The sequence below is a fragment of the Stenella coeruleoalba genome (genome assembly GCF_951394435.1).
Source record: "Stenella coeruleoalba genome assembly, chromosome: 15".
NCBI classification, from domain to species: domain Eukaryota; kingdom Metazoa; phylum Chordata; class Mammalia; order Artiodactyla; family Delphinidae; genus Stenella; species Stenella coeruleoalba.
This window is the reverse complement of record NC_137161.1, coordinates 50569875-50590735: the sequence shown is the minus strand read 5'-3', so window position 1 is coordinate 50590735 and position 20861 is coordinate 50569875. Positions and strand designations below refer to the sequence as shown.

The 20861-nt window shown below is 40.3% G+C and overlaps 1 protein-coding gene across 1 annotated transcript in view; it reads left to right on the top strand.

Moving 5' to 3' along the window:
* Positions 1-2733: 2733 nt before the first annotated feature.
* The window catches only part of MEIOB (meiosis specific with OB-fold), a 29537-nt gene continuing 11409 nt past the window's right edge, over positions 2734-20861 (top strand). The window contains exons 1-7 of the mRNA XM_079943835.1: positions 2734-2868; positions 7029-7105; positions 9404-9461; positions 13530-13661; positions 15621-15693; positions 17869-18064; positions 20199-20299. Coding sequence (XP_079799961.1) covers positions 7037-7105; positions 9404-9461; positions 13530-13661; positions 15621-15693; positions 17869-18064; positions 20199-20299 — 629 coding nt within the window. The 5' untranslated portion in view covers positions 2734-2868; positions 7029-7036. The remainder of the gene's footprint in view (positions 2869-7028; positions 7106-9403; positions 9462-13529; positions 13662-15620; positions 15694-17868; positions 18065-20198; positions 20300-20861) is intronic.

Genomic DNA, 20861 nt, shown 5'->3' with positions numbered 1-20861 from the left:
ACATATATATATTTTTCAGGTTCTTTTCCCTTATAGGTTATTACAAAATACTGAGTACATTTCCCCATGCTATACAGTAGGTCCTTGTTGTACAATCTGTTTAAATGTTGGCTGGTCCCATTACAGACGGAAGAGTGGAGAGTGAGACTAATAATTAAGTTGCCTGCATTTCAGCTCCTGGGAGGGATATTGTAATCACTGGACCAACTTTAGAAAAGTTATTTTGTTGTTGAATAAATAAAAGGTGGTCTTGTAATTCATTAAAAGAATTGTCCATTTTTTCCCCACCAATTAGTACATGTGAAGTTGATTACTACATGTTTTCCTTGTCACGCCTTTGTGACATGCTCCTTGATGGTCTGACGGCTGGCATGCTCCCGGGAGGTGACGAGTGTAGCCTCACGCCATTTCTTTAGCCAGACACACAAGTATTTTTCAGTGCTGACCTTTGTTCACTCACCCTCGACTTCTACATCAAGTGGCAAGGCTAGGCATTCCCTGTCCTTGCTTCTGTTCACATCCATCCAAAATGTATTAAGTTAATTCTATTGTGAAGAAAAAAGCAAGTTCACAGAATTGCTATAAAAAATGGAAGAAATGAATGCTTTACTCAACGAGGGAGGGGGGGGTCCCAATTTTATTATTAACATCAAACAATCCCACTCTTTCAGGCTTGTGTTTCGAAGCAGCATGTCTTATGAAAAGCCTGTTGTATCCTGGTGAGGCTGACTATGCTTGCTTAATCTTAGATAGCTTTCAGCAAAAATTAATTTGCTAAAATATGAAAAAATAAAAACAAAAATTTAAAATATTATTCCCCCACTGAGGCTCAAATGAAAAGTGCATGCAAACTATTTCTATACCTTTTTTTTTTTCTTTAGAATTGACTTAAAATCTTTAGGGAAGATCAACGCAAGTTCTTGTGAAGACAAAGACTAGAAAGGAATATGGAAAAAATTTTAAAGCTTTCTCTATTAAATTTTTTTTTTTTTTTTTTTTTTTTTTTTTTTTTTGCGGTACTTGGGCCTCTCACCGTTGTGGCCTCTCCCGCTGCGGAGCACAGGCTCCGGACGCGCAGGCTCAGCGGCCATGGCTCACGGGCCCAGCCGCTCCGCGGCATGTGGGATCTTCCCAGACCGGGGCACGAACCCGTGTCGCCTGCATCGGCAGGCAGACTCTCAACCACTGAGCCACCAGGGAAGCCCTCTATTAAATCTTAAGTGGTGGGAATGCAGGTACTTCATTTTCCTTTCCACTATTATTTAGGAAATTAAAAACTAACAAAGGAAGGAATTCCCTGGCTGTCCAGTGGTTAGGACTCGGTGCTCTCACTGCTGGGGCTTGAGTTCAATCCCTGGTCAGGAAACTAAGATCCTGGAAACCGTACAGCACTGCCAAAAAAACCCCACAAAAAACCACACACACACACACACACACACGAACAAAAAAACACTATGTTTTGATAACTACATAAGACTTGCCCCTGATGTTGTATTTTTCTTTTGCCGTATATGGTTGTTTAATAAGTATCAAAGTTGTTTTTCCTTTTAAAGAAAGAAGCTCAATAATTTAAGTAATGCTACATGTGGACAGTCGTTGGTGACAAATTTAAAGGATTTTGTTATTGGATCTTAACTTATTTGCCCCTGATTAGTACTCTATTAACAAAAATTAGTTTATAAGTCAGACTAAAAAGATTTCCAAATGGTACTAACTAAAAATCTAGCGATGTTTTATCAGGTTCACCTAAGCTCAATATTTAGCACATCAAATTATACTTATAGTGTATATCTATATGTATATATCTGAAATGATATAAATAGCGTCATCAGTATTTATCGTTATTGTTCTAGCAGCCTGGCCTTCCTTCACACTCCCCCATCAGGTGACAGGGTCTGCATCCAGCACCCACTCCCCTTCTAAAAGCCTTATGAGCAATCATGCACCCTTTTCTTCCATGCACTCTTCTTTTGAGATAGAGTCACACGCAGTATAAGAAAAAAGAGAGATCCCTGCTACACTTGATCCACTTCTCCCCAATCAGAACATCCTGCAAGCTCACAACTAGGTTACTGAAGTAGACACACCCAGTCTTTTCCAGATTTCCCCGGTTTCACTAGCACTTGTTTGTAGGTGTGCATTCAGCTGCTGCACTTTCTATAGCAACGCCTCCTGCATTTCTGCCGTGTTTCAGCAGAAAAGATCCCCAGCATCTTCCTGGGCGCCTGGTTCTTAGCACCCCGGACTCCCGCCCCGGAGGGTCCTCGAGTCTGGAGGACAGGCTTGGGGCCCCGGGAAAGGAAAGAAACGGGAACCACTCGCGCCCAGCCTCCCGGAGTCTCGCTCCTCATGACCCGCACTCCAGAAGGACCGAGGCCCTCAATGCAGCCCGAGGGAACAGGGCAGGGTCGAGGGCGGAGTCAGGACGCAGGGGCGGGGCGGGATAGGAGTTAGAACTCTGGGGGTGTCAGGGCGTGTGTGGAATCGGAGTTCGGGGGCGGGGCGGGGGTGGGGTCGGAGCTGGGGGGTCGGAGCAGAGCCCGGGCGTGGGTGGAGTCGGAGCTCGTGGGGCGGGGAGGGCGGATTCGGGGCGGATTCGGGGGCGAAGTCTGAGGTCGGCGGAGTCGGGGCAGAGTCGGCGTGGGTGGAGTCGGCTCTCGGGACGGGCGGGGCCAGCGCGAGGCGGGGCGGGGCCTGCGCTAACGGTCGCGCGGCATTCCTCGCGCGACCGTAGTCAAGCTGTTGGGTTGTGGGCTGAACGCGCTGTGGAGAAGCGGCCGGGTGGGGCCTGTGTGTGGCGGACCGCTGTCCAGGTGCGAGGAGCGGCTAAGCGAGCGCTCCCGGGAGAAGCCGGCGCGGACGCCTGAGGTGAAGCCCGGTGGCGGCGGGCGGCGGGTCCCGCGCGGCTGTGGGCGGCGGATGGCTGGCTCTCGTCCGCTCCTGAGGGCGGATCTCAGAGCTGCGGCGTCCGCGGTGGGAGCGGCCTCCCCTCCCAGCTGCCCGCGCACTTGGCGGGTGGTGACGAAGGCGAGGCCTGCGCCGAGCCCCCGGCCCCGAGTCCTGGCCGGCCCTCGGGCCACCCCCGTCTCCCCGCGCGGTGGAAGCCGGCGGGTTAGGGTTCGTAGAACACGCCCGGATGCGAAGCGGGCAGGTGACCTCGGCTTCTAGTCGAAACACGCGGGGACACAGTCACGTAGAAACACGCAGAACACCTTAGAGTGTGGACGTCCGCGTAGAGCGCGGCGAGTGCAGACGCGGGGGTGTAATTATGCGAGATATATACCCACGTCCTGCAGTGACTCAAAAATGAGTTCCCCCCAGAGACTGGCTTACGTTAGGGTTCGCGCTTGGTGTTGGACATTCTGTGGGTTTGACAGATGCCTAAGGACACACAGGGTTACAGGATCCTTCAGAGCAGTTTCACTGCCTCGGAAACTCCCTACCCACGACTCACCCCTCCCTCCCGCAACTTTAGGTGGTGTGCTGTCTCTACAGTTTTGCCTTTTCCGGAATGTCATAGAGTTGGAATCTTCAGAATACATTTTAAAACAGAGTGAATAGGGAGAAGAGTCGCATTTCACCTCAGGGTTTCAAAGGGACCGCTTTCAATCCCTGTTTGCCAAGCGCTGGACTTATCATCTATAAGGTGCAAAAGTGTGAGGAGGGCGTGAAATGATAAACTTTGGGAAATGGTATTTGAATGCAAGTCATGCATGTTTCCTCTTTCTTTCCTCCCTCCCTTCCTTCCTCCCTTCCTTCCTCCCTCCCTTCCTTCCTTCATTCATTCCTTCCTTTCTTTTTCTCTCCTTCCTTCCTTCCTCCCTCCCTCTTTCTTTCTCTCTCTTTCTCTTCTTCTTTTTTTCAAAACAGCTTTTAGTTAGAAAATTTGAAACTACCTTGAAAGGTTATTAACAAGCGTTCTTCTAGAATTTCAAAATACAGGGAGTGCCCTGGTGGGTGGTCTAGTGGTTAGGACTTGGCCCTTTCACTGCCGTGGCCTGGTTCATTCCCTGGTTGGGGAACTAAAATCCCACAAGCCACACGATGGGGCCGGGAAAAAAAAAAAAAAACTTAAAAAAAGTGCAAAACTTGCTGAGTTCCCATTGAAGCAGTAAGAGGAGTAAAATCTACTTTTTTGAAATGGATTTATAAAGATAATTGAGCGACTGTTCCCCTCTGTGAGAGGTGACCAATTTTGTCAAAGTTTGTTAGAAAATCTTTGGTTTGTGATGAAAGTTTGGGGGGATTTCCATGTATAGAAATAACCACATAAAGAGGACTTCTCTGTAGTAGCCCCAGCACAGAGTAAAATAGCAAATTATAGGACCATCATTGCTGAGCTGTTTAAAAGCTCTATTTATCTAGAATAGCAGGATATAAACTGTACTTGTTTCTATAGTTTAAATGCTGGATATAAATGTAAAATTAGCTGTTAACTAAAATTCTATTTATCCAAAAAGTTAATTATAGCAATAATTTCACATTACAGCCTATCATCATAGACCCCACTCTGTGATGAGGGAGAAAGACAGCACACAAGCAACAATTATGAATTAGGAATGCTAAGAGAGGGAATAGAGGCTGGGGGATACTTGAAGGAGGGTAGTAGGAAAGTCTTCTCCTTGAGATCCAAAGAATGCTGAAGATCCTGTCTTGGGAAGATGTGAGGGTGGGATTGGAGAGGATGCTTAAGGAAGAGGAAACTGTGTATACCAAGGCCCCAGGTCTGCTCACTCTGGCCTGCTCAGAATTTGAGACAATGGCATCAAAATCAGAAAGTTGGTGGGGTTTGCCCTGAGGGTCTGACTGACAGCCTCAGCTGACCTGTGGGTCAGACACCTTCTCAGAGCCAGCAGCTAGCAATGCCTCTTCCTTGTCTGGGTCCAGAGTCCCCTTCTCTTTTTCCAGAGCCACAACGAGAGTAAGGACCAAGCAGTGCAGCTTTGTCCTCTGGAGGAAAGCTGTAGCAAGTAGGAGCATGAGGGGCTTGGGCCCTACCATGCCCTCATGAAACCTAAAGCAAGGGACCAGGAAGGCCCTGGGAGGAATTGGCCAGGTCAGACTGGGCTCCGGTCCAGGCGGGAGGTTGCCCTTCAAAAGTAGGAGGAGGGCACAGAACTCAGGGAAGGGAATTTGGGAGACCTGGGCTGGGGGGCTGTCAGAGATGGTCATGGTGTATCTAGTCTGTGGTATAGGGTCGGCCTCATAGTAGACACGCCACAACTATTACCTGTTACATTGCCATCATGTTACCTTAACCAGACTAGGTTCACCACCACCTCTTCTTTCCTTTTACCCTTATCAAGTATCTGAGTCAGTGGCCTTGAGGCCACTAGTCCCACATCTGGCCCTCTGTTTTCGTTGCTGCTCTCTGAGCCATCCCCCATCCTGATTCAGGGCCTGATACATATCAGACACTCAACCGACGCATGTTGAATGAATAAACTATGTATAAAAACCAGGTAATTGCAGTACTCTAGATGAGGAATGACTGAGCCTTGGGCTGAGGAGATGGCATCGGAGATGGAGAAAAGGAGACATTTAAAATATATTTGGAAAGTAGAAGGGACAGTAGTTGCTGTTGAATCGTATAATCTCTGTATCACCATATTGAGCTCTTTATTTCATGGTAATTTTGTATTTCTCAAAATGTCCGTGTAGAGAAGCAAGTTGTCATTTTTTTGGTAGACAGACACTAAGGTATATCACCATATATTTTGAATAATAGTAGAAAGTGAAGGAACTTCAAAGAGTTCATGTGATATTACTTGTAAGTCAATAACCACCAAGAGATATTAAGGGGTAAAAATTTGGAGAACTCAATACGTAGATGGATAGTGTTTTTACACAAAATCTGGCTACTGAATAGTTCTTCCTCTCTAACCTCAAGTGTGTAGCACTTGACAGGCTCTCAATAAATGTTTGTTGAGTGGATGGATGAATGAATGAATCCATCAGGGTTTGTCAAGAATTTCAGAGACTGAAATTGCATAGTAAGCCAGATCAGACTAGGCCGAAGAATAAGTAGGACCTTAAAGCTGCTTAATTCCCCATTGTTTATTCTGGCTTGAATGCAGAAGCTGCTACATTGGATAAGAATGAAAAGCAGTGTTCTCATCTGTCAAGAGCCTGTGAACATCTAGGCACCTTACGTACATTATTTTGAATTCTCACAACAACCCTGTAGGGTAGATGTTATCCATATTTTGTGGATGAAGAAATTAAAACTCAGTAATTCAAAACATTTGACTACAAACTAGTGGCGCTGGAATTCATAATCATATTTAACTAACTCCACAGTCTTCCTGAAACGTATTATGCGACATGTCCTGAAAGTGCAGCCTGTAGCTGAGGGCATTCACTGTTAAAGAGGCCACGTAATATGAAGTGAAATGGAGTAAATCTGCTAGTTTGGTGTAGCTGACAGTTGTTATTACACTAAAACCTTTTCTAGTGATGATATTGAGGGACAAGCCACCATTTCATTTATTTATTGAGTGCTTTTTACGTGCAAGGTAGCATTGAAATGCACATACAAAAAATTTGTAAGATCCTGCCTCTGCCCTGATGGAGCTTACTTACCATCCAGAGGTGAGGATAAAGTACTACCCTTACACAGTGTAACTAAATGCATGATTCAAGGTGGTTACAATAGAGTTTTGCTATGTTTTTTTAAAGTAGGCTTTATGGTAATAAATATTTAAATCTGCAAATGTCCCATTGAATCATTTCTCATCTGAAACTAAATTTGCAGGGGGCTCAAATATTGCTAAATTATTTTTTTGAAAAGTGAAAGTTAAAAATTTAAACCTAACTCTATCATTCAAAACTTTAAGTGGACATTTTGAAACATGCTTTTTACAGGTTGAATCTAACTTGCATTTCATTGTTGTAACATAAAGTTTTCCCAAAGAATGAGTAGAATATCCAGTACTTTCCTAATAAATTCTTTTTTCAGTCTTGGAATTTTTCAAGGTTTATTTCAGTTGTTTAATTTATGCATCTAAGTTATATTTTCTAATATGCAGATAAAAGAATGGCTAACTCCATTGCATCAAAGAACTTTACTGCACTTTCAGACCTGCATCCAAATATGGCTAATCTGGTAGGTTTCAGCGGTGGTAGTGGTTCATTTGATCTCTGTTGAAACTTTAGGTGGTAATATTACATTATGTCAACATTATTGATTCGTTTCAACACGTGCTTGTATAATTGACAAGTATACAGATACTGCATTAGTGATTGTTAGATATTAAACACTCCTAAACTTCTTTGTATTTATGCCAGCTAAATGAAAATTAGTCTTTCTTTTGTCTACGGATTAGGAGATTGTAGATATGACTAGCGATTGTTAAAAATTGTCAAAAGTTTACTTGTATTATATTTTATTTTATTTATTTATTTTTGGCTGCATTGGGTCTTCTTTGCTGCACGGGCTTTCTCTACTTGCTGTGAGCTGGGGCTACTCTTTGTTGTGGTGCGTGGGCTTCTCATTGTGGTGACTTCTGTTGTTGCAGAGCACGGGCTCTAGGTACACGGGCTTCAGAAGTTGTAGCTCGCAGGCTCTAGAGCGCAGGCTCAGTAGTTGCGGTGCATGGGCTTAGTTGCTCTGCGGCATGTGTGATCTTCCCAGACCAGGGATCAAACCTGTGTCCACTGCACTGGCAGGCAGATTCTTAACCACTGCGCCACCAGGGAAGTCCTTGTACTATATTTTAATTAAATATTTAATGAGTACTCAAATTTAGCATTATAAAATTAAAACATTGTCGTTCAGCAGTATCTATTCTCTAGTCAAATTGCCCAAGTTATATACTGAAATACTTGCTATTATGCGGCTTTTATGACATAAAGGTACACAAAAGATATATTTCTGAAATCATTATGTGAAAATTCATTTTGGGGGAAGGGATTGTGGGGGAATCAGTCATGTCAAGTATGCCTAGATTGTTATTTATTTAAAAGAAATCTAGGTGGAATCATCTTATAAGGTGAAGAATTCATTGTAAAGCAATTATCATACTGCCTTACTTTTCCTACCCCCAGCAGTCTGCTGTTTACATTTAGAATTTGCAAATCATATTTCTTAAAATGGGATAAATTTACATATAACTTCAATAATTTGCAATTTAAACTTTATTAATGTTAAAAATAATTATTGATGTTACAGTTTTTCTTGAAAGGTAAACTATTTGCTAATTGCCTCTTCAGTTAGAAAATTTTACTCAATATTTCCATTAGTTGTTTTCCCAACAAAATTCAGTGAGATCTGCATGCATATGGAATTTAAAGAAATAATAGTAATATGTCTAAATGTAATAAGACTAGCTAATAGCTCAGCTAGGATGTGGTAGTCTTAAAAGCTTGAATGTATTTTATTTATATTTTTTTCAGATTTATTTTGGCTGCGTTGGGTCTTTGTTTCTGTGCGCGGGCTTTCTCTAGCTGCAGCAAGTGGGGGTTACTCTTCATTGCAGTGCGTGGGCTTCTCACCGTGGTGGCTTCTCTTTGTTGCGGAGCACGGGCTCTAGGCGTGCAGGCTTCAGGAGTTGTGGCACGCGGGCTCTAGAGCACAGGCTCACTTTGTTGTGGTGCATGGCTTAGTTGCTCCCTGGCGTGTGGGAACTTTCCAGACCAGGGCTCAAACCTGTGTCCCCTGCATTGGCAGGCGGATTCTTAACCACTGCACCACCAGGGAAGTCCTTGAATGTATTTTAAATGTAACAGATTATTGCAAGGTTAAAATCAGTTGCTAGAATTAGTGATATAAATTCATCCTTTCAGAAAAAGGTAGTTATTTTTATTTCTTAAAACATTTTAAAAATACTTAATTTTTCTTTGTTAGTCACTGAAGAGAACTTTAAAATTTTTAAAGATGTTAATATCTTTAAGGTTTAAGATCTAGGACTTCAGAGCTTAGATTTATTAGCAGCAATATGCAAGTTTTGTTACAATCTAATTTATGTTACTGTCCAGCATGTTTGCATTAAGAAGCTAAGCAATTTTATGTGGATTGTTAGAAAACCCTATATAAAAGAAAGCTTTGAAGACCATGGCAAATTAAATTGCATTATACATGTGCTTTGAATGAATTCAGTAAGGACTGATAGCATAGGCCAGTTACTGTGCTCCACCTAATGATTGAAAATAAAGTAGAAACATACTAAGTATTAAATGATTATATTTGTAATATCAGTTAACTGTCTTATTACTTTGTACTGCTCCTTGTGGAGCTGAACATTTATGAAGTTGTTTTAGATGTTTGTCTGGAATAAATACATTTAAATGGTTCCTAGTTAAAAATGTTTGTTAGAGCCAGTAAAATATAACAAGTCCATGAAATTAAATTTACCATCTCCATCTGTGTTTAATATTTGTCTTCTATAACCTTTTTGTTTTTCAGAAAATAATCGGCATAGTTATTGGAAAAACAGATGTCAAAGGCTTTCCAGACAGAAAAAGCTGAGTTCTGTTTAACTCTTTGCTTCATTTTTCATCAACTGTGGCTTATGACTACAGCAAAATATATTTAAGTGATTAAATTTCTCATGCCTGTTTAACTCCCTAAGAGCAACAGCCATGTTCCCTATTGCATGGTAAAGTACTTGATTTAAGGCCACATGTGTGGCCTTAAATCATTCTTAATGATTTTATTTGATATCTCTAAAACACAATTTAAAAAGCTGTGTATACAGTACTAAAATAGCTAAATTGGTCAACTCATTAATGTGTATCAACGAGTACTTATTGAGCACCTCCACTGTGTAAAACCTGGTGGAAAGGTAAGAGAGAGAGACATTGTATGTAGTCTCATCATCCTCAGTTATCAAAGTGTCTGAAAGGATGGACGTGGAGCTAGTTTGACTGGGCTCAGCACGAGTCATCTGAGATCTATTCTATGTACAGCTGTGAAATCGGGGTAAATAAAGCTGGGATGAGAATTAAATGAGCTCATACATGGAAGGGTGTGTAAGGCACAGTAAGAACTCCATGTTAACTATCAATATCAGCCTAAGAGATACAAGTACACAGGTAAATCTTCATAGAAGACAGAAAGTGATAAGGAGGAAGGTTTTCCAGCAGGGATATGTCCTGACAGTGTTGAGCGAGAGAAGTATGGCAGCAGTATCTATGTATTTACTCAAAGAACCAGACAATTCAGTGGAAAAAAATCATCTTTCACATGTGGAAAATACAGTTAAGTTTGGCTTTAGTGGTTCTTATTGAGTTGCTTGAACTGTGCAAGAATTTTAGGACTATGGAAACACAATCCGAGACTAAAATTGGATTTTTAAAATCAACTGACTCTCAAACTTTTGTAGTTTACATGCAGAGATAAACTATAGAATGCCAAAAGTAGCAATTCACTATTATTAGCTTTTGAAGTGTCAATGCTTTTTATTAAAAGGTACAGTATAAGTCCTTCTAAACAGCCTGAGGGAATCCGAGCTCTAGTCAGCCAGCCAGTAATTTTGACAGAAGAAGACAATTAATTGTGGCTGTGTTAATTGACTTATGGTGTAGTGATAGGTACCTTTATTTTCATTTTATTTTTTATAATATTCTGTTGTTATTTTTGAGGTAAATAACAAAGATGTCATCTCCCACCCATACTCGTTTGTCTTCTCTTTACTGCATCATAATTAATTAGATCAGAATTACCACTTGAATAGTTTGAGAAATCCTGCATCTCTGTTTTCTAAGCTGTAAAAGGAATAACTTGAAATATATGAATTAGAAAAGGTCAATATTTATATATTTGCTTAAATTACAGCAATGAAATAAAATTTTCACCTATTAGACGGTGAGAGTAGGGTACCATTTCTGTAGTGTTTGACTATTTTTTATAATTGTCTGTACAGTATTCCTTTTTTGGAGAAGATATGCTTACTGACTTTAAAAAACATTACACATATCAATATATTGTCATAAAAAATTCAAGCAGTGCAGAAGGTCATAGAGTCAAAAAGAGAAATTCTTCATTTAACCCTCAACTTTTCCCATCCCAGCCCCCACCCCAAAGGTAAGCGCTAATCACAGTTCAATAGATATCTATAATGTGCATTTGTATGTTAGGTTGTATTACTTTTTAAAAACTTTTAAAATTGAAGTATAGTTGATATATAGTATTATAGAACTTACAGGTATACAGTATAGTGATTTACAATTTTAAAGGTTATATTTCATTGTAGTTATTATAAAATACTTGCTGTATTCCACGTGTTGTATAGTATATCTTTGTAGCTTATTTTGTACCTAGAAGTTTGTACCTCTTAATCCCCTACCCCTATATTGCCCCTCTCTCCTTCCCCCCTTCCCCCCTTCCCCCCTTCCCTCCTTCCCTCCTTCCGTCTCCCCACTGGTAACCACTATCTGTGATTCTGCTTTTTTGTTATATTCACTGGTTTGTTGTATTTTTTAGATTCCACATATAAATGATGTCATACAGTATTTGTCTTTTGTCTGACTTATTTGACTTAGCATAATGCCCTCCAAGTCTATCCATTCTGCTGCAAATGGTAACATTTCATTGTTTTATATAGCTGAGTAAAAATTTCATTGTATATATATATATGTGTGTGTGTGTGTGTGTGTATATATATATATATGTATGTATATATATATATATATATATATATATCTCACAACTTCTTTATTCATCTGGTGATGGACACTTAGGTTGCTTTCATGTCTTGGCGATTGTAAATAATGCTGCTATGAACATTGGGGTGCATGTATCTTTTCAAATTAGTGTTTTTGTTTTTTTCAGATATATTCTCAGAAGTGGAATCGCTGGGTCATATGGTAGTTCTATTTTTAGTTTTTTGAGATGCGTCCATACTGATTCGCACAGTGGCTGCACCAATTTACATTCCCAGCAACAGTGTACAAGGTTCCCTTTTTACATTCTCGCCAGCGTTTGTTATTTGTGTTCTTTTATTTATTTATTTTTTTGCGGTACGCGGGCCTCTCACTGTTGTGGCCTCTCCCGTTGCGGAGCACAGGCTCCAGACGCGCAGGCTCAGCGGCCATGGCTCACGGGCTAAGCCACTCCGCGGCATGTGGGATCTTCCCGGACCGGGGCTCGAACCCGTGTCCCCTGCATCGGCAGGCGGACTCTCAACCACTGCGCCACCAGGGAAGCCCATTTGTGTTCTTTTTGACGATAGCCATTCTGACAGGTGTGAGGTGATAGCTCATTGTTGTTTTGATTTGTATTTCCCTGATAATTAGTGATATTGAACATCTTTTCATGTGCCTGTTGGCCATCTGCATTTCCTCTTTGGAAGAATGTCTATTCAGTTCATCTACCTAGTTTTTAAATTGGGTTGTTAGTTTTTTTGATGTTGAGTTGTATGAGCTGTTGATGTATGTTGGATATTAACCCCTTATTGTTTATATCATTTGCAAATATTTTCTCCCATTCAGTAGTTTGTCTTTTCATTTTGTTGATGGTTTCCTTTGCTGTGCAAAAGCGTTTAGGTTTAATTAGGTTCCATTTGTTTATTTTTGCTTTTATTGCCTTTGTTTTAGGAATGGATCCAATAAAATATTGACACAATTTATGTGAAAGAGTGTTCTGCCTATGTTTTCCTCTAGGAGTTTTATGGTATCTGGTCTTACATTTAGGTCTTTAATCCATTTTTAGTTTATTTTGTATATGGTATTAGAGAATGTTCTAACTTCATTCTTTTACGTGTAGCTGTCCAGTTTTCCCAGCACCACTTATTGAAGAGACTGTCTTTTCTCCATTGTAGATTCTTGCCTCCTTTGTTGTAGATTAATTGACCATAAGTGTGCGGGTTTATTTCTGGGCGCTCTATCCTGTTCCATTGATCTGTGTGTCTGTTTTTGTGCCAGTACCACGCTGTTTTGTATTACTTTTTTTTTTTTTTTTTCCTGCGGTACGCGGGCCTCTCACTGTTGTGGCCTCTCCTGTTGTGGAGCAGAGGCTCCGGACGCGCAGGCTCAGCAGCCATGGCTCACGGGCCCAGCCGCTCTGCGGCATGTGGGATCTTCCCGGATCGGGGCACGAACCAGTGTTCCCTGAATCGGCAGGCTGACTCTCAACCATTGCGCCACCAGGGAAGCCCTGTATTTATTTTTAAATTAGCAAAACAATAAAGAAATTTTATTTTGGAAAAAAAGTACTTGCTGACCCCTAGTGGTATCTTTTAGCAGCACACGTTTATTTGTTTTGAAATAATTTAGATCTGAATTATGACTTAGGTTAAAACAACAGTAAGAGAGAAATGGAGACTCTAAGCTAATATCAGGATGGTTCAAGCCTACATGTCATTTCCCTCCAAATATACAGATAACTGGGGAAAGGAAACATAGGGGTAACAGTGAGGTGAGTTATCTACCTTGGCAGCTTTGAATTCATAAAAGCATAACTTATATAATTTATATCTGAAATAATATTTTACACCATGTGTTTGAGTGTTTTTAGCATCAAATAATCATATTTGTTCAAAGTTAAAATAAAAATTTTCATTTGAAAAATAAAAGCATTGTTTTTTCCTTAGATATTGGATCAGAAAGGTACACTTTCAGTTTCACCATTCGTGATTCAACAACCCATTTTGTAAATGCAACATCGTGGGGCAAGGAAGATTACATCAGATCACTTTCTGACAGCTTTCGTGTTGGGGAGTGTGGTAAGTTGGCATTGATTCTTAAACTGTTTCTCTTACAGTATTATTCCCATGATATGTTTGTGATAACTACACTGAGGGACTCAAAATGAAATGAGACACAATTCTTATTCTCAAGAACCTTACCAGAAAAAAGTCAAGTGTTAAGAGTATAACACAAGGCATTCAGCATTTAATTGAAACATACAAACATGATAATCACATATTTTTACTAAGTAGCTCTATGATCTTTGGTTTATTTCTATTTCACTTTGCATCAGTCCCTCTTGTGGCTCTAATCATTTATCTTCCTGTAAAATTATAATAGGGATGCTAAATAGATTTTGATAAAAGATATTTGAAATTTTAATGGATTTTAAGAAACCTTCAGCCTAAAATACCAAATCTTTCATATCATCTACCCACCCCAATAGCCCTCTATGGTACAGTGTAGTATATTGAAAAGAACAAGACTTTGAGAACAGGTAGATCTGAATTCAATTCCAAGTACCAACTTTTATTACATTGTGGCTTTGAGAAAATTTCTTAATCTTGTTGGGTCTCCACTATGAATTAATACCCTATAGATGCTTGTGAATGTTAAATGAGATAGTGTGCCTGTTATAAAGTGTAGAACTTAGTCACTCAATAGATGACAGCTCTAGCCTCATACAAGAAACAAGAAAGCATGTATACCAGTTCTCTTTCATGGTAGAAAAAAGAAGGGAAAGGGTAACACGGACAATTAAACTACTCCTCTCCAACCCTGCAGTATCAAGCAGCCTAGTACCCATACTAGTTACTCAGCACCCAATCATATTATTAACTTTCAGGATTACATATAGTATCTCTCTAACTGAATAATAAGGTAGTTGAACATATGAACTATGAAGGCAGAAAACTTTGCAAACTTTGCAAAAACTTTACAGGCCCTTAGAAGCAGCCTGTAAGGATAGCATTGGGGGGAAGGTAAGCAAAGAGGCAGGTTCAGCAGGAGCCCAGTCTCATCCTGACCCAGATGGGAGCTCTGGAGCATGAATGGCACCTCAAAGTGGTACCACCCTAAAGAAAGAGGCCTGGGATTTTGTACCCTGTATTTACAAGTTATTGGCTGAAGTCCACACCCTACTCCTCCTACAAGCAAAACATTTCTTGGATGAATTTCTTGGATGAATGCCAGAACATTAGTTACCTAGAGCTAAAGATATATTTCGGTATTAACCTACGTTCCATGTTGATGGCTGTTGTGAGGATGAATGAGATAAGGGATTTTAAAGGTGTAAATCTGATGATGCTTATAGAAGTAAATAAGATTTTGGTGTGGTAGAATGAAAAGATTACAGATTTTTAAATTAGAATTACAAATAGAATTAGAACAGTTCTAATTCCAACTCTACTACTTTCTAGATATAATACCTCAAGAAGGTTATTTAACCTCTGTGAACTTCAATTTCTTCATTTGGAAAAAGGGATAATAATGAGGGATGGTTGTGTGAGGAATTAGCAAAATAGAGCACATAAAACTCTAACATAGACCATAGGAAATGAAAACCCTAAAATGTTAAGTCATAAAGCTGATAAGTTGTGGGGCTCAAATCAGGACCCAGATTTTGCATTGCTCTTTCTAACTACCACTATTTTTGAGGACAGCTGTGAATTGGGTGAAGATCAATTTATTTGATAGAAGGGCATGTTGTAACCAAATCAAATGTTCACTGTAACTATTCAATAAAGTAATATTAATGTGGATCATATGTTGGGATTTAAACACAAAATATAAGAAATGTCATCTGAGATCAAATTGATTGGTCATACCCCAGGATTCTGTTGCTCACAGTGCCACAAGAAAATGATTATGAAGGATACATAACACCAACTCAAAATTAGAAATAACATTGTAATGTTCATTGTTATGTACACTCATTTTTTAAACTTATCGTGTTACTTTTTTGTAATAGCATCATATTTTCCCCTCTGTTTTAGTGATAATTGAAAATCCCCTGATCCAAAGAAAGGAATTAGAAAGAGAAGAAAAGTTCAGCCCTGCAACTCCTAGGTAAATCTAGCACAGAGGTCAGAATGATTACTACTTTATGTCAGAATGATTATTACTAATAAGTTTATGCCAGAATGATTATTACTAATAAGTTTTTGCATGTCAGATTAACAGAGAGCTTATTAAAGGTGTATACTTCAGTTTGAAAATTAGGAGTTTAATTCTGCTTCATAATATTTATCTTTGATTATGAAATAATTTACTTTGACATAGGATCACATAAAAAATGGCTTTGTTTTTAGTGCTTTGATTCTCATTCTTAGATTACAAAAATCTGACTCTAGTCACATTAAAGCTGAACAGTGAAAAGGTAAATCATGGAAGTCATATATCCATTTTTTCATCTCAATTTATAACTCTCTTCACATGCCTTACTATCTTAGTTCAGGTTACCTGGAAGTAGAGCCCAGAGGAGGATTTTTGTGCAGATGATTTGTTGAGGGAGAGCCCTTAGAAGCAGCCTGTAAGGATAGCACTGGGGGGAAGGTGAGCAAAGAGGCAGGTTCAGCAGGAGCCCAGTCTCATCATGACCCAGATGGGAGCTCTGGAGCATGAGTGGCACCTCAAAGTGGTACCACCCTAAAGAAAGAGGCCTGGGCTTTTGTACCCTGTATTTACAAGTTATTGGTTGAAGTCCACCCCCTATTCCTGCAGAGGAGGGAAGGCTTAAAGGTATTTCTGGCTGAGGGCAAATCTCGAGAGAGAAGGGAGTAGCTGGTAAAGAGCTCTGGGTGGGCACAAAAGTCTCTACTACACGTGCACCTGCACCCATTTTTCTGACCTCATCTTATAGGTCTCATTTCTCTGCAGCCACATGAAGAGTCCTCCACTTTATGAACATCCTGGGCTCATTCTGCACTAACAGCATTGCATGTTCACTTCCCTCTGCAAAGAACAATCTTATTTGCTCTTCTCATTGAAGTGTCAGCTTAAATGTCACCTCCTTAGATCTTCCCCCACCTACTCTGTCTGTAGTAGCCCTTCCAGTCTGCATTACTAGGACTTCGTCCTGTACACAGTGTATGTGTACCATCATAACCGTGATCACAATCTGGGATTATTTGATTAATTGTTCTTATCTGTCTCCCTCTCACGCATGTAAACTCTGTGAGATCATAAGTCTTGTGTGTCTTCCTCACCACTGTACCCCCTGTGCCTAGACTAAGGTCTGGCACATAATAGGCTCTCAGTAAGTGTTTATGGAATGAACACATGAATGGAGGGAGGGAAGAGCATCCTTGGCAGAGGGAACAAACATGAAATCTCCTGGCCTTTTCCAGAACAGTTAATAGTAGTTTAAACCTTATGAAACTGTTGATGTTTGACTACGTTCTTCTCTAAAGTGGTAGTTTCATAGTCTAGGAATATGATGTGGCTGGAATATAGGCAGGGGAACAGCAGGAGGAGAAGCTCGAGAGAGAAGCAGAGACACTTCACAGACAGCTTTGCTTGTTGTACCAACTTCATGCTTTGGTGATGGCTAGCCCAGAAGATCTTTGGAGATGGGAAATATATTCATATTCGTGGTTTAGGAAGATCACTTTGGCTACCTGAGGACAGACAGTAGGGGAACAAAGCTTAGGAGACAAGCAGTAGTTTGGGTGAGAAGTGATGAGGGAAACACCTAAAGCAGTAGCAGGGGGAGGGGGAGCGGGGGAGGCTCTGGATTAGAGGACTAGAAAGATGCTCCATGGAGGACACTTGGAAGTTGATTGGCTGGAAGGGGAAGAGCACCTCAATTGTGTAAATATTGTGCATCTGTTCCTACAGAGCACCACAGAGGTAAGGGAAGCACATAGGCAGGGCAGTCAGTGTCATAGAGGTGGAAATCCACCCCCCACATACACACAATGTTTTAGAGTGCTTTTACACCCCTTTTTTTTTTTTACAGAGAAAGAAACTGAAACTCAGTATTGTGCAAGATCAGACTATTAGTGTGCTTAAAACTCAGACACAGTTGGTCTTTAAAACATTTTCTTAATGAAAATACATTTTAGACAAAAAATATTTTACAAAGCTTTTCAATGTTTCTAAGAGTGAAAAGTATAAATCTTCTTAATATAATTTTTAAAATATAGTTTAAGTTACAACCAAAGTTTAACTGTGAACTTTGAAGTATTTTTCTATTAGAAAATCATTTGATATTAACTCTTGGTGTGTGTTTTTACAATTTAGCGATTATAAACTATTGCTCAGTGAGAATCACTCAATGGTAAAAGTTTGTTCCAGTTATGAAGTGGATGCCAAGCTACTTTCTTTGATATACTTACCTGTTAAAGAGTCTTGTGATTATTATTCATTGGGTGACATTGTTGCAAACGGACACAGTCTTGATGGGAGAATTATTAATGTCCTTGCAGCTGTGAGGTCGGTAAGTTAAAACCCCAACAAAGCCAAGTTCAATTTGGTGGGGGGAGTTCTATCATTTTATTTGTGTTTGGAAAGTAATAATCAACTGGAGTAAAATTTCCTCTGTATCTTGATGCATCCTCCATTGAATTTAGAAAATAACACTTCTCATTAAAGGGAAAGCAGCATTTTACCTGTGAATGAGTAGCAAAATAAAATTGTATTTGAATGTTAAATGCAGTACACAGTCATAAATGATCCGCTAACTATATGAGAGCTTTTCATACTTGAGTTAAACAAAAGGCACAGATAGAAAGGGTAAATTCATTGACTTTAAGATCTCCAGGAAGTTCTTTGAAGGGGCCTAAGTTGAATAAATCAAGGAATCAATTCAGTGCGTGTTCTCAGAGCTGTCCTGAGTTGGGGGAGAGAGCGAGAAACCCACGGTGCTGCAGTAGGGGCCCTGTGAGCTAATGCATAGCATCAGGTGCTGAAAACCAGGGCAGAACGACACTCCATGGGGTGCCGGGGAATGTCTCACCATCCTTTGCTTCCACATCTCCCTCTTACCCAATTATTGCAGCAAGTTTTGAACTCCATTGGACAGACTAGAATCACTTGGCAGGGAGCAAATTTTCACAAAATAAAGTACATAAATAAAGGGGCAAGAAGAATTTCTCAATATACAGAATGATGATAATCAGAAGACAAAAAAATGGGAAATAGATTTAGGTACTTATAGTTAATGTTGTAAGTAATTGCTAATTGCGTTTCCATATTAAATGACTGAGTGTCGACTATCCCCGTGACAGGCCAACAGAGGCCTGCCTGCGTTGTTCCCCAGCCCAGCCCAGCCCAGCCCAGCACAGTGCCTGCCACACAGTGAACACTCAGTATCATTCAGGATGGAGGAATAAACACCCGATATGACAGTCATGAAAAATGGGAAAAATTCATTTCTGGGCAACTTAGGTTCAATCTTACTTAAAGGCAGGATATGATCTCTCAATTTCCCTGAAATTCCATATAATGCCATTATATCACAATGTAGTAAGGATTTTCTAAAACTCAGTATGAATATAAAACCTACAACAGCTTTTTCCATGTCCCCCTTCCTGCCTCCACCCCTTGAGTCTGGTACCACCCTTCATAGGATTATATTATTTCTTTTATTTTCATGCCTTTTTTCTCCCATTTTGCTTCCATCCCTCTTACATTTCCTTATCTTTACGTTTTTATTTAACCTGTTTTCTTCCTTCTCGCCTCTACTTAGGTCTCTTCACTTTAAAACTCCTTTTCATACAGTTTTCTTGCATGCTGTGATATGGTAGGCCTCTCTCATACTCTGGCTGTCCTTTCCTCTGACTTTCTTTCTAGATGCTCTCTTCTGCAGGCAGCTGTGACTCTTTCTTCAGCTCCTTCCTAAGGAGCTCAGCCCTGACAATAGATGCATGGGGGACAGTGGCATAGGGGGCAGCTGACTGTCCATGCTTGGGCCATTGCTGTGTGACCATCAGAGGTGCTGCTGTTCCATTGAGAACTCCCTGAGGGCACAGAAGGGCCCCTGAGTTCACCTCCACGTCCATGATCCTCTTACACCACAGTGTGGACTGAATCAGACGGTATATCAAAGCACATTCCCATGTATCCCTCATTCGATTCTCACCAGCTTGTCCCTACGAAGGCAGCAAAGGGGGTATCAATATCCATACCTGGGCTAGCAGGAGGACACTGAGGCCCAGAGAGATGAATTCATCCAATCACATTAACTCCGTGCCAGGCCCTGTGCTAAGCCATGGGGATACACAGGTATTGAAAATGTACTTTCTACCCTCACTGAGTCCACATAGATGCCACCCAGGGACTTGTCATGGAGCATTTGTTCTGACATGGTGAAAAGATCCCACAGTCTTGACTTAAAGCACACATACCTGTATCTCTCTTCAATCAAAGTGTGTGACTTACAACTTAAATACACCTGGTTCAGAGATAAAAGATGCTGTTAAATCATCAAATATATATTAGTGATTCTAGCTATTTTGATATTTCTAATTTGTTGTTTAAAAGGTAAACATTTGAGTATTTCCATCAACAAATATTTAAGTACTTCTACAACTGTAGGTGAAGAAAAATAATGATTTTCTTCAATTTCTAAGGTTGGAGAGCCAAAATACTTTACAACTTCAGACCAAAGAAAAGGCCAGAGGTGTGAAGTTAAACTCTATGATGAGACAGAGCCTTCTTTTGCAATGATATGGTAACTTCCCACATCTGTTCCAAACTGTGAAATCTGTGCTATTATCACCAAGTCAGACATTTTAATTTCATCAGGAGATGATGGATTTCATATCAGGAGAGGAGTAATGATATAGAAATGATATTTAAAAAATAAACCTTTCTCTTGTATGTTGAGTCATTACAGTCTATGATTACCTTAAAATGAGATCTTTAGATGGCATGGGATTTCATAGATGGACTCTACTGTAACTTGTTTATTATTGTACTCTGTTTTGTAACAAATCGTCATTTACTAAGTCTCATTGATAAAGAACAAGCCAGACTTTCTGTGATTCCTTGGGTGGTACCCTGGAGCCAAGCCATGGAAAGATGGTAGAAAAGCAAGCATTGTCACAGGCTGGGTTCTATGGGGCTCCCAGTGTGTCAGATGTGGGGCAGGGCTACATCCTGAAGCATCACAGGGTATAACATGGTATTGTTTAGACTCCAGATGCCTAGGTACCAAAGAAAGCACTTAATTTGAAACAGGGCTTCAACCTATCAAGTCCCCCGAGCAGTTTATCCATGGTGGGGGCCCTCCC